This window comes from Cricetulus griseus, chromosome 2 (assembly GCF_003668045.3).
Source record: "Cricetulus griseus strain 17A/GY chromosome 2, alternate assembly CriGri-PICRH-1.0, whole genome shotgun sequence".
In the NCBI taxonomy this organism is placed as follows: Eukaryota; Metazoa; Chordata; class Mammalia; order Rodentia; family Cricetidae; genus Cricetulus; species Cricetulus griseus.
In genome coordinates, this window is record NC_048595.1 from 370,879,303 (window position 1) to 370,892,222 (window position 12,920).

Sequence of the window (12,920 nt, forward strand, 5' to 3'; positions counted from 1 at the left end):
CGGTACTCTCTGCTCACCCACTGTCAGAAGTGCCTGTGCCTGCCATCAGCTCTGTGCATAGCACATTACTAGAGCCTTGCCATGCAACATTCATTCCCATGAGATAAATGACCAGCATGCTGTGAGTGGCAATGGGTAGCCGTGCAAGAGTCTAGAGAGCAAGCTCTTTGTGAGCAAGGAGAAAGGCATGTGTAATCAGTAATCTACCACCTGACTTACAGGAGATTGGGGAGAAGCCATTTCATCCTCAGTCACTGCACATGATCTCTCAGCCTTCAAGTCCTTGAGATCTAAGATGGACTTATAGGTAGGGGCTGTGTCTATTTCAGAAGCTTATCTTTAACTCTTTACCACACATTTTTGTAGTTACGTTTTGTGTGTATGAGTTTTAAAATCTTTTAAAGACAGGATTTTATTATGTAGCCTAGGCTAGTCTCAAATTCTTGATCCACTTGCCCCAGTATGTCAAAATGCTTAGATTATTGGTGTAAATCAGGCTGGCATTTTTGTTCTGTAAACTGGGTGGCTTTGCTGTTTTGTCTCCTCAGTTCAACTCCTTGCTGTGAACAGATTGGCATGGGAAATGCAGGAGCCTGCCACCTATGGACCTATCTAAAAGTCACCATCTCACCATAAGCCTCACAGAGCCTTCAGCTCAGAGGTGTAAACACCCAGAGGTTTCCTGGGAACTGAGGATCACAGTGTAGTTATCTGTCTCTCTTCACAGGCAGTGCACTTAAACTATACTACCACAGGAAGGTGTGTGGGCTTCCTGGAGGATATCTAAAGAATATTACTATTAAGATATAAAATGACTCTGTTAAGTTCCAGCAGGCCAATGGAAACCTAGCTTAAGTTGCTTAACTCTTCTCCTTTTGCATGACACCCTTTGTGTAACCAGTCATAGGAAAGCACTGCCATTATGCTTCTAGGACCCTTCAAAGTAGCATACCAGACGTCAGAGCTTGGGTGGAGAAACATCTGTTATAGATTTTTATTGTCCAGAGGTTTTTTTTTTTTTTTTTTGGTGGGGTTGCCTTTTGAAACAGGGTTTCTCTGTGTTCTAGCTGTCTTGGAACTCATTCTGTAGACTAGGCTGGTCTCACAGAGATCTGCCTGCCTCTGGAGTGCTGGGACTAAAGACGTGAGCCACCACTACCTGCCTGACCAGAGTTTTGATTACTTAGAAACTCCTGGATTGACAGTTACGAAAATCTTCATCCATTAAAGACAGTCAATTCCTACTCTGCTTAAAACCCAGAGAAAGAGAAATAGGACATGTGAGCTTAGGGATGAATTGCCTGCCTAGCATGAGTACTGGAAACAACAAAACTACAAAAAGAAAAACCTACAAAGAAAACTGGAGACTATTTCTGGCTAAATTTTATTTGTGTGAATTATCTGAGTTATAAATGTTTGAAGGCAAACTTTTTCTTATCAAAACATTGTTTAAAAAACAATAAAAAAGCCCAATATTGTTCCTTTAAGATGGGTTTAACTACCTGTACTAAATAAATGATGAAAACAGATACATACATCATCTGCATCTAGATGAAGTCGGCCTATTTCTTCTTCTTCTTTTTTTTTTTCCTTTTGAGACAGGGTTTCTCTGTGTAGCCTTGGCTGTCCTGTAACTCATTCTCTAGACCAGGCTGGCCTAGAACTCAAAAGATTCACCTGCCTCTGCCTCCCAAATGCTGGGATCAAAGGTGTATTCCACCATTGCCTGGCAAAGTAACTCTATTTCTCTCACAAGATTTCTCCCTATGCAACACCCTGTTTTAAGGGTATTCTTAGGTATATTCATCATGATATTATTCTCATCATGAACTATGGAGTAAGATAAAACCCAGGTATTCATTATAACACAAGATAGTTCAAAGACCTACCTCATCTGCTTTTGAAAATGCTAACAGTTCATTGCTCTAACTTCTCCTTTCTCATTCAGATAAAGACACAGTGTTAGGAAGATTTGTGTTCTTGCCTGTTTCTTCTTCAAGAAGATTCAGTGTTGCTGATAGCTGCTGAGAAGTTGCCTGGTTTTATGGAGCTGACAACCGCTAGCAGGTGTTCTAAGACTGATCTCCTTTAGCAGGGGTACCCTAGCCCAGCTGTGTTTACTCAATATAACTGCAGTAAACCCATGGGAATGGACATGGCAATGGTGCCCAAACAGTCACAGACCAACCTGAGCATGGTGAAGATGTGCCCTCTTGACTCTCACTCTGAGATGACATCACATCACTCTGATCACTCCACAAAAGGGCACTATCAGTGTGTAGTACATGGTCCAGTGGCATGGTGGTCCTATCATTGGCTCTCAGTGACCTTGAATAAACTGTTCCAGTTCTGTGAACCATGGTTATCTAGTATGAAAAATGTGACCACTACCAACCTTGTGAGACTGATGGCAAGGATCGAATAATAGATAAGTCTGTCACTGCAAGCAGCAGAGGCAGCACTAAATAACTTTTCATACTCATCAGATTTAAGGTGTCATCCACTTACAACAGGCACTTTTTTCTTCTTTTCTTTTCTTTCTTTTTTTTTTTTTTTGTTTTTGTTTTTCGAGACAGCGTTTCTCTGTGGCTTTGGAGGCTGTCCTGGAACCAGCTCTTGTAGATCAGGCTGGTCTCCAACTCACAGAGATCCACCTGCCTCTGCCTCCCGAGTGCTGGGATTAAAGGCGTGCGCCACCAATGCCCAGCTCAGGAACTTTTTTTCTTTTTTCTTTTTTTTATAAAAGACAGAGTCACTTTCTATAGCCAAGGATGACCTTGAATACAACCTTCTTGTTTTGTTTCCTGAGTGCCAGGATCACAGGAACATGCCACCACATGAATGATGTATCATTTTGTATGTTTGCATGATTTTGTGCACATGCATGGAGGCCAGAGGTCAACCTCAACTATTGCCCCTCAGTTGCCACTCACTTCGTTTTTATTTTACTATTTTGAGGCAGGGTCTCATTTTATAGCACTGGTTGTCCTGGAACTCACTTTGTAGATTAGGCTGGCCTTAGAGATTTGCTGCCTCTGACTCCAGAGTACTAGAATAAAGGCTTGCAACATAATGCCCATCTATCTTGTTTTTATTTTTTTCAGACAGTGTCTATTATTGGGACCTGAGGTTCACTGATTGTGCTAGGGTAGAGCCAGTGACAGGTAAATATCTGTCTGTCTCTGCTCCCCACTACTAAGATTTTGAGCATATGCTACCACACCTAATATTTTGACATGATTCTGGGGACTGAGCTCAGGTCCTCATGTTTAGGTAGCAAGTACCTCACCAACTAACCCATCTCCTCAATCCCTCATTAAAAAAGCAAGCAAGCAAACAAACAAAAACCTAAACCACTAAGAAACAAACTCTAACCCTATTTTAGAGCTATTAAAATGCAAAACAGTATCTATCAGACTGAAAAATAGGACAGAGAGAGAGTGAGCCTGTCAGGAGGTGGGAAATGAAGACGTTCCACCTGAAGTGCTGGACTAGAAGACAGGGTGAAGGTTATAGAGTGGGCACCTGCTTCCTGTCCTCAGGAGACAAGGGGAACCAGGAGAGCCAGACAGTGATGTTTGGTGACACAACCCTAGGGAGGGAGACTAAGGAGTCCCCTCAAGAGTAAGTTGCAGGTGTGTCTGAGTCAAACGCTGCCCTTGGTTTGAGGAAGGCTCCAGCAGTCCTTTTAAAAGCACAATTCTGAGCTGAAATGGAAAATACCTTTCCACAAAGCTGTATTTATAATTATGTGTAGACAATAGTGAGCACCCACTTATCCCAGACATCCTGGCTTCATGTTTAAAGCAAGGAGCATCTGTCTCATTTGTTCCCATCTGGGAGGCAATGCTGATATAAAGTCCCTTAAGTCTAGCATGCTTAGAGAACAATAGCAGAGAGTTCAGTTAATACTTTTCTGAAGCTTCAGAGGTTCAGAACAAGGGATGCTAAATCCTGAGTCTTCTTACGGTCTCATTGTCAACATCCCTGACCACTACAACATAAGTGTCATATGCTGAGGACTCAGTGACCCCACCAACCTGGAACAGACTATGCTGCACAGGCTTAGATGCCCACCTTGACACCCTCATTGTAGCTGTCCCCAGAGCTGCTGATGGTTGCCAGGTTGCTTAGGTGGCCAGGTGCTCCAGGGCGTGGTGGTTTCTTTGGTGGAGCTGCAGGATCTGGGAAAGCAAAAGGGTTCCCATTACACATTATTGGGCAGACTTCCAAGCACCCCAACCCCAACTACTGCAGCATACAGGAGGCTCATGCTCTAAGAAGGGGCTTCTGATGACTTATGTCAGCACACCCAGTTTCCCAGCAGAGGAAGACTGTGAGCACTACAGGACATTCCACTTAAATCCCACTCCTGCCAAACCACATGTACTATCTCACACAATATGCGTTTCTTCACTTACCTGTTTTTCCCACAGGCTGATAGATGTGTTGATTTCCAGTCTGTAGAGAAGAAAATTTTGGTCAGTGTACTGCTATGTGCCAGATGTAACAGCCCACTTCTCTTTCCCTGATCTTCTTCACCTTGAACTCTCTGTTGGAGTCTTAAGATGCCTGACACATTTGGGATACTCTCAGATTGAGCACAGTGGTCTCAAGCTCTCATTGTTCATCATTAAAGGTCTAAGATTCCAGGCCTTCATTGTGTGTGTTCATCTTGCAGGCTACTTAGGATTCCCACTTCTCTGGCTGATCACTCAGATTACAATAAGGATATAGTTAGAACAAGTATAGTAGGAGAAGACCTGGTTGTATACTAGTTGCTAGATGTCCCAGAGGTACCCAGTGTCACTGACCCTAAGGCACTGTGCTGTCAGGACCCAGTGTTATCTAGGTCACTGCATAGGCCTTGTCAGGAAATCCAATTCTCAGATAGCCCTGGATCTTTTATGCACTGATTGATAAAAGGACAGTACTACCTAAGACAAGTCTTTCTCCAGCTGTACAAATGTATGCTTCTATCTGTGGTGGCAGGATCTTTCTACATAGTCTAGTCTGTTTTTAAACTTGACGCTACTCTACCTTCCAAGACCTGGAATAATGGGTAAATGCTACTACATCCAACTTCTGAAACTACACCTGAATTAATCAATGCCTGCTAGTATGTGTGAGCATCTGGATTGAATGCCTACCACTGGAGAACAACAAAACTATACCGAAGCCTAACTAAATGTGATGAAGCTCTTATTAGGTTATACACACACAAACACACATATGCATATACATATCCACACATACATGTATACTGTTTTATTTTCAACTAGAAATAAGCACTTCTTTAAAATACCAGAGCCATAGGGTAGCACACACAATTAAAACTATTTCATGGCTAGGAATATAGCTCAGTTGGTTGTGTACTTCCTCATACCATATCAACCATAGTGACACATGCCTATAATCTTAGCATTTGGCAGGTGGAAGCAAAGGATCAGAAATTTAAGGTCATCCTTGGCTATACAGGAAGTCTGAGGCAAATGCAGGCTAGCCTAGAGAGACCCCCCTCTCAAACCAACCAACCAACCAAACAAACAAAACGGGCAGTTGGTGGCTCTCACCTTTAATCCCAACACCTGGGAGGCAGAGGCAGGCAAATCTCTGTGAGTTCAAGGCCAGCCTAGTCTATAGGGGGAGTTCCAGGATAGGCTCCAAAGCTACACAGAGAAACCCTGTCTCAAAAAACCAAAATAAGATGAAACACAAGACCATTCCTACCCCAAGACTGGGGATGGTCAGGCCTTGTTGAAGAAGTATGTCATGTGTTGCAGTTGTGTGGCTTAGTCCTCTTGTGGGACTCCTGGCAGATGGAACAGGAGCTGTCTCTGATTCTGTTCCCTGCTCTGGGTTGCCTGGTCCAGCCTTAATGGGAGAGGAAGTGCCTAGTCTTGCTGCAACTTGATATACCATGGCTGGCTGATACACATGGGAGGCTTGCCCTTTTCTGAAGGGCAAGGGAGAGTGAGTGGATGGGGCTGGGGTGGGCAGAGGGACTGGGAGGAGAGACGGGAGGAAAGGGAAACTGATTGGGCTGGGAAAAATTGAATTAGTTAATTAAAAAGTGTCACTGGAGACAGGCTTTGAGAATTTACAGACACCACACCATTTCTAATTTGCTTTCTCTGCTTGATGCTTGCTGTTTCAGCTGCCTGCTGCTATACTGACCTTACCATATGGATGTTAACCCTCTGGAACCATAAGCCCCAAATAAACTTTTTCTTTATAAATTGCCTTGCTCATGGCATTTTATCATAACAGAAAAATATGGTTGTTTTTAAAGATAGATTCTACTATGTTGCCTAGTCAGGGCAGATAATTCTAAGCTTAATTGATCCTTCCTTCTCAGCATCAGTTATTTAAAAAGATTTTTAAATTTTAAAGTGTGTGTGTGTGTGTGCAAGTATACACACATGTGTGACAAGTACCTGAAGATGCCAAAAGAGATCCTTTGGAACTGGAGTGACAGGCATATGTGAGATTCCTGACATGATGCTGGGATTTGAACTTGAGTCCTTACAACAGAACAGCAAACACTCTTAACCACTGAGCCACCTCTCCAGCCCTCTCCCTCAACATCTTAAGATTCCAGAACTACAGGCATGTGTCACCACACATGGAGAAAATCTCTTATTTTTAGTGGTTCTGGGGAACAGACCTAGGACACCTCCTGCATTAAAAGGGGCATACCATACTCTACCACTAAGCTGGGTCCTAGATTCCCCCCTGCCCCCCCCCACACACACACACACTTGCAAACTCCTCAGGGAAGAGGGTATAAAGAATAATTTTTCTTTCTTTCTTTTTTTCCTTTCCTTTTGGTTTTTTTGAGACAGGGTTTCTCTGTGTATCCTTAGCTGTCCTAGAACTCACTCTGTAGACCAGGCTGGCTTTGAACTCACAGAGATCCACCTGCCTCTGCCTCCCAAATGCTGGGTTTAAAGGAGTGTGCTACATTACCCAACGAAGAACCAATAGATTTTACACAGTGCTTTTTATTTTACATGCCATCCACTTACTGAATGTTAGTGAAGTTACTGAGTCCCTGCTCTGCTCTTGGCATTGCTGTGGGTACAAAACAGATTCTTGCCTTATGTGGCTGAAGCAAAGTGAAAAGAGACAATGGACACATGGAGCACACCATGAATTCAGAGCTGAGCCCTGAGGTGAGGACATGCAACACTTTGAAAGCAGGAAGTACCAGAGGAACATCCAGGTGTCCTGTATGAGAGGAGCCACAAAAATAAAGCCAATGTGGATAGACCTTTCATGGCAGTGTTTGTGGGTTGTGCTGTACTCATTAAACCAGCAGTAAAATCCACACAATATGAAAGCCTCTGGGTTGGGAGTTCAAAGAAACTAGGATGGTCTGTTCTTAGAGCACTATGGAATCATCTAACAAGGTACACCTATATAAAACAGAATGATAGGCAGTTGTATGGATTCTATCTTAAGGACTAATTCAGATGTTTCTGTCCTAACACCCAGAAAAACATCCTGTTTGAACACACCTGTCATCCCAGGAGGTGGAGGCAGGAGGGAGTTTAAGACCAACCTCAACTACTTGGCAAGTTTGAAGTCTGTCTTGGCTACATGAGACCCTGCTTTAGAAACCACAACCAAACCAGAAAACCAGAGTATAAAAAGTCAACAAAATCACAACTGTGTGTAGCTGTTACTGCTACAAGTCTGTATTCAGTAATGGAGCAGTAATCAAAGAATCTGGTACATGGCATATTTTGATGGTCCTAAGATAACATTGACATTACACAAGGGCCTTCTATACCATATCATGAATGTCAACATGCCTGGATGTCTTACAATACAATGGGTAAGGCTCCAGCTCAGCAGAGTACAGGTAGGTGCTTACCGGACCCTGAAAACTCCCATCCTCCCTGTCGATGCTGCCTCGAGAGAGCCTCACGTCAGGTTTCTAGAGATGAAAACAAAGGCCAAGATAATTTTATTTGGTATGTGTATGTTATTGTCAGATATTTGGAGTTAAGTCTATCATTTTATACCCAACTCTCAAAGACTGCAACCTCAACTCAACTACAGTATCAGCTTCCAGATAGAATTCTTGCCTCTACCCAGAACCATCTCTAGGAGATACAAGGTGTCATTGTGCTGTTTGTGTTCCCAAGTGGTAACTATTTCTTGGATCTGTGACAATAAGTATACAATTTTTGTTGGGAATGTAACTAAGGTCCTTGAACATGTTAGACACATGTTCTACCAGTGAGCTTATGTCTAGACCACAGTGTCAAACTTCAGGTGCAACTTGGGATGATTTCCATCTTCCCTAAATATTAAATATCTTTCATTATACATTTAGTATGTATTTAACATGAGTATATGCACATACTATGGTGCATGAGTAGATGTTAGAGGACAACCCGAGGGAGTTGGTTCTCTCCTTCAACCATGTGGGTCTCAGGGATCAAACTTAGGTTTTCAGGCTTGGTATCAAGTACCTTTATCCACTGAGCCATGTGTATGCCCCTTCTTTTTAATTTTTGGGATAAGGCCCTGCGCATTTCTTCTGCCAGAGCCACATGCCTGGTCAGAATTGCCTTCTGATGACTGGGATGGGGATTGGCTATGAAGTTTGGGGTCTTTCACTATTTTTGCTTGCTGCTTCCACTTGAGACACAGCAACAAATAGGTCAGCTCCTGACTCCACACCTGTGGTGCTAGAAAGTGCTTTCAACACAGAGGCCTTTTCCCCAGGAATCCTGTAGGGGGACCAATGGCTGTCAGAACAGGCTGTTCTCTGGCAGGCAGCCCTTTGTTACTATGCCTTAGCTCCCTTTTTGTTTTTTTTCATCAGGACTGACTGGGCCCACTGTGTGAGAGGAACACAGAATAGGCTTTTTGTAGACAGGACTTCCACATTTTAGACTTTACAAAAAGTCCTTTTTTAGTATTGTGCACAGTAACAAGAAGCCAAGTCACTATTTTAAGCAGTGTTCAGAAGGAAAACAAGGTTTCTCATCAGACTGTAGCTCTGCCCTGGCTGCCAGCATTCTGGCAAAGAAGTAGTCTGTTAGCAAGAGCTTTACAGCAGTGACTCACATACACAGGCCATCTAAGAAAGGTCACAATCTTGAGCTGGGGATGGGAGAAGTACAGTTAAACAGAGAGCATTTGCCATCAAGAGGGCATGTGACCTCAGACAGAAGCTGCTGACACCGAAATTATTCTGTGCAGGACTAGGATTTGAGGAGAGACCTCTGACCCACCCAAACACTTGGTAAACGACTCAGTGGATGACAATAGCCACCAACAGCAATAACCTCAAAACCTAGCAACAATTCTAGAAACTTAAGTCTTCCAAACAATAGTTATTGTCATCCAGTGGAAAAAAATCTGGAGACTATTATGGACAGAGCTAGTCAACTTTCAAATAACAGAGTCTATCTGCTCACAGTGGGGAGTGCAACCCACAGACACTGCCCAGCTCACCACAGGGGACATGGTGGATGTCTTCTGAATCTTCCACAGCCAGTTATTTTTTAGGATGCCAGAGTTTTATAAGGCTGTCTGGGCCAGTGAGATGGTTCAGGGGGTGAAAGTGCTTGCTGTGACAAATCTGAATCTGAGCATGGTCCTTGCATCTCATGGTGAAAGAACCAACTTCTCAAAGTTATCTATATATACATTGTACATAGCATGCAGGAACATGCCCACATTCACATGCACACACATGCACACAGGACAACATTAAAAAGAAATAAGGAAGTTTGGCTTGCATATTTTATTTCTTTAGAAATACCATTTTTCTATTAATTTTTATTTCATAAGAGTACTGATCTATAATGGTCTACACACTTGATAAGACTCCCATTTCCTGTAGACACAGCACTCTAAGAGAAACATACTCCATTTAGACTGCTAAAGTCTTGATCCAACTGAGGGCAGCAGCTCTTGTACTGTCTTTTAGCATGGTCTCTTAAAGTGGCTACAAACTCTTACTAGTGCCTCTATGTTCAGGGTTTGGACACAGGTACAATGTGCTCCAAGAAAGTACATGGCTCCGTGGTGCAGGAGTCTACAGATACATTCAGATGAAAGCAGGTGGGAGGGATGTCCTCTGCAGACAGACAGGCTCTGTCCTCTCTTACTCATATATCACCACACTCAACCCTCATTCCCCTCTCAGATGCATTGCTCAAGGCCCGGTGCATGGACACAAATCTCAGTGGCAGCCCTCGAGTGTATCTGTGTCCAGGTACATGGAAGGTAGTAACAACCTACCAAGTCAGATGTACAAGTATAAGGCATGAGGTAAGCACTGCTAACTGACTCCAGTTCCTGGCACCTTCTATACTAAGCACAAGGTGATGAATGGTGATGGGAAGGACACCAACTGTTCCCAGGAGCCCTCAGTTTAGCAGTGAAAATACGTAGCAAGAGTGACAGCATTTCAGAGAACATTAAATTGCAATTTAAATGGGCCAGTAAAGCTTACTTGTCACTCATCTAACAGCTTCTCTCCACCACCCACTTGGAATTCAAGAGGGAAGCCCTTGCCTGCCTCTCCTCCTTGTACCCTGCATGTTCTGCCCTTCCTTCTTCAAGGGATCTACATAGAAGTGGATGTAACTGCAGCCTGCATTTTGAAGACTGAAAGCAGCAAGTAGCAGGAGATACTTTGATTTTTTTTTTTTTTTTTAATACCAGATTAGGATAAGACAGTATCCATTCTGTGTTCCACCCTGCAAGTTTATCATGGGACGCTGCATCTGTTCCTTCTCTAGGGCTGAAAGGCACTCCTCTCCAGATTCTTTTCAAAGCACTTAACTCTCTGCTTCTCTGTCCATTGCTTAATTAGTTGTCACTTTCTCCTCACCATAGGCAAACGGGCACTGCAGCTGTCTTACTGTTGTACACAAAATTGCTCATTAGTACATGCTGAGAGACTGGATGGGCCTGTGAGGCACCTGATATGGTTGGGGAAGGTGTGAGGGTGGCAAGACTCAAATCTAAGAGGATCTGGTGACAGTGAATACAGGAGAAGGCAAAGAAGGGATAATACTTCAGCTTTGTAGGGTAAATGTATAAGGGAAATGATATGAAAACCAAAGAGAAAGCTAATAGAATTAGTTTGGGATCTGGTGACTTTAATGATAAAACAGTCAGGAGGAATGGGGAGGGAGAGAAGGGGGAAGGTGACTGCTTCAAAAATACCCCTGCCAGGATACAATCACTCAATAGATGAGCATCAATCAAAGCTCTGAATGAACTAGTACAAAGCCCAGCTCAGCAGCTGTAAATATGTTGGGATTTGTCTGCAGAGGGGAGACCTCCAGTGGACTTGGAAGGCCTGTCCATAGCTCCCTCTTACCATGAGTAGAACATTTAACACACAGTCATGCTTCATGGAGAACATTCATTTTTAAATGAAAGCAGGCAAAGACGACAAGGCATAAGCAGGCAATTCGTCAGGAGAAAAGCAAATATTGTAACAAGAAACTGAAAATGAAGAAAGAAAAGAAAACTCAAGAAGGTTTGACACTGGGTCCCACACTATAGCTCTGATGGCCAGGAACTCACAGTAACACTGCGCCAGCCAGCTGAGTACTAGGATGATAGGTGTGTGATTTTTTTTTTCCTTCCCTATACTGAGGGCTGAACCCCAGCATCTTATACATACTAATAAGCATCTTACCATTGAGATAAATCCCCAACCGAAAGCAGTCACAAGGTGACTGTTAGACAGAGAGCAAGTTGGGTATGCTGGCTGAGGAGTGTGACCTCACTTACTCTGAGGGTGGAGGGTTGCAGTCTTGGGACCCCCTAACCTACACAATGAGTAAATTCAAGGCTATCTTGGACAATTTAATGACTCCTTGTAACAGTAGCAGCAGCTAAAGTCCTAACAACAGAGTGCATCACACAGAATAGCACAGCTGGGCAGGTTAGTGTCAAGGAGCTGAGACAGGTGAGGCTCTTTTCAGACAGACAACACTTTATTCGGGCAGCAAAGGCAGGTACTTCCTCAGAGATTACAGAACCCATACAGGATAAATTAGAATTGAATTGTGAAGACACAATTCAGTAGGCCTTGCTGCTGCACATGGAGGGAGACTTATCAAGGTAGACATTATAGTCAAGCATCTGTGGATGTCACTCAGCTCTGTAGATGAGCTCTGCACACACAATGGAGCTACTCAGAGGTGGAGACACCTGGGACAGAGCATGAGTTAGGCCTTCAACAGAACTCACCAAGTGCTTCAAAAAAAGAGGTGCAGTGCACGCACATAACCCAAAGAGAAACAAGCCTGTAGAATGCAGGCACCCCCAGCCTTGTGAGGAGAATTCCTTAACTCCCTCAAGAGATCAGTTCAGGTCACATCTGGCTAAGCCAGTCCCATGACCCCACGTCATTACCCACGCCCTTCCCACTGCCTGGAATGTATTTCCTGTGCATGTTTGCTCTGCAAATTCCAGTTTATCTTTTTGTTTTGTTTTGGTTTTTTTTGGTTTTTCGAGACAGGGTTTTTCTGTGTAGCTTTGGAGCCTATTCTGGCACTTGCTCTGGAGACCAGGCTGGCCTCAAACTCACAGAGATCCACCTGCCTCTGCCTCCCAAGTGCTGGAATTAAAGGCATGAGCCACCAATGCCTAGCTCCAGTTTATCTTTTAAGCCTTAGCTCACACATCATCTGGACTGTGCTGTCTCGCCAGCATCACAGGAGGCATGGGGCTCCTTTTTTCTTTTGACCTCTGTTGGCAGAAAAATCTGGTGACAGCATTCCACAGTGACCAGCAGCAAACCTCTGCTTAGTGGAGCCACATACACCACACCTACACTGAAACTTATCAGAAATTCAAATAATTTCATTTTTTTAAAATGCAGCAAATGCTGTGTGTGTGTGGGGGGGGGCAGGAGGAGGCTTTCTGGACCA

The 12,920-nt window shown here is 43.6% G+C and overlaps 1 protein-coding gene across 5 annotated transcripts in view; it reads right to left on the reverse strand.

Annotated features, from left to right (window-relative positions):
* Ptk2 (protein tyrosine kinase 2) overlaps positions 1-12,920 on the reverse strand; it is a 194,446-nt gene that overhangs the window by 8,335 nt on the left and 173,191 nt on the right. For 3 of the 5 annotated variants that reach the window (XM_027403786.2, XM_035440657.1, XM_035440658.1), the window contains 3 exons: positions 7,880-7,942; positions 4,422-4,461; positions 4,078-4,184 (listed from right to left, as the gene is read on the reverse strand). In XM_027403786.2, coding sequence (XP_027259587.1) covers positions 4,078-4,184; positions 4,422-4,461; positions 7,880-7,942 — 210 coding nt within the window. The remainder of the gene's footprint in view (positions 1-4,077; positions 4,185-4,421; positions 4,462-7,879; positions 7,943-12,920) is intronic. The other 2 variants (XM_035440659.1, XM_035440660.1) reach the window with 1 other exon arrangement.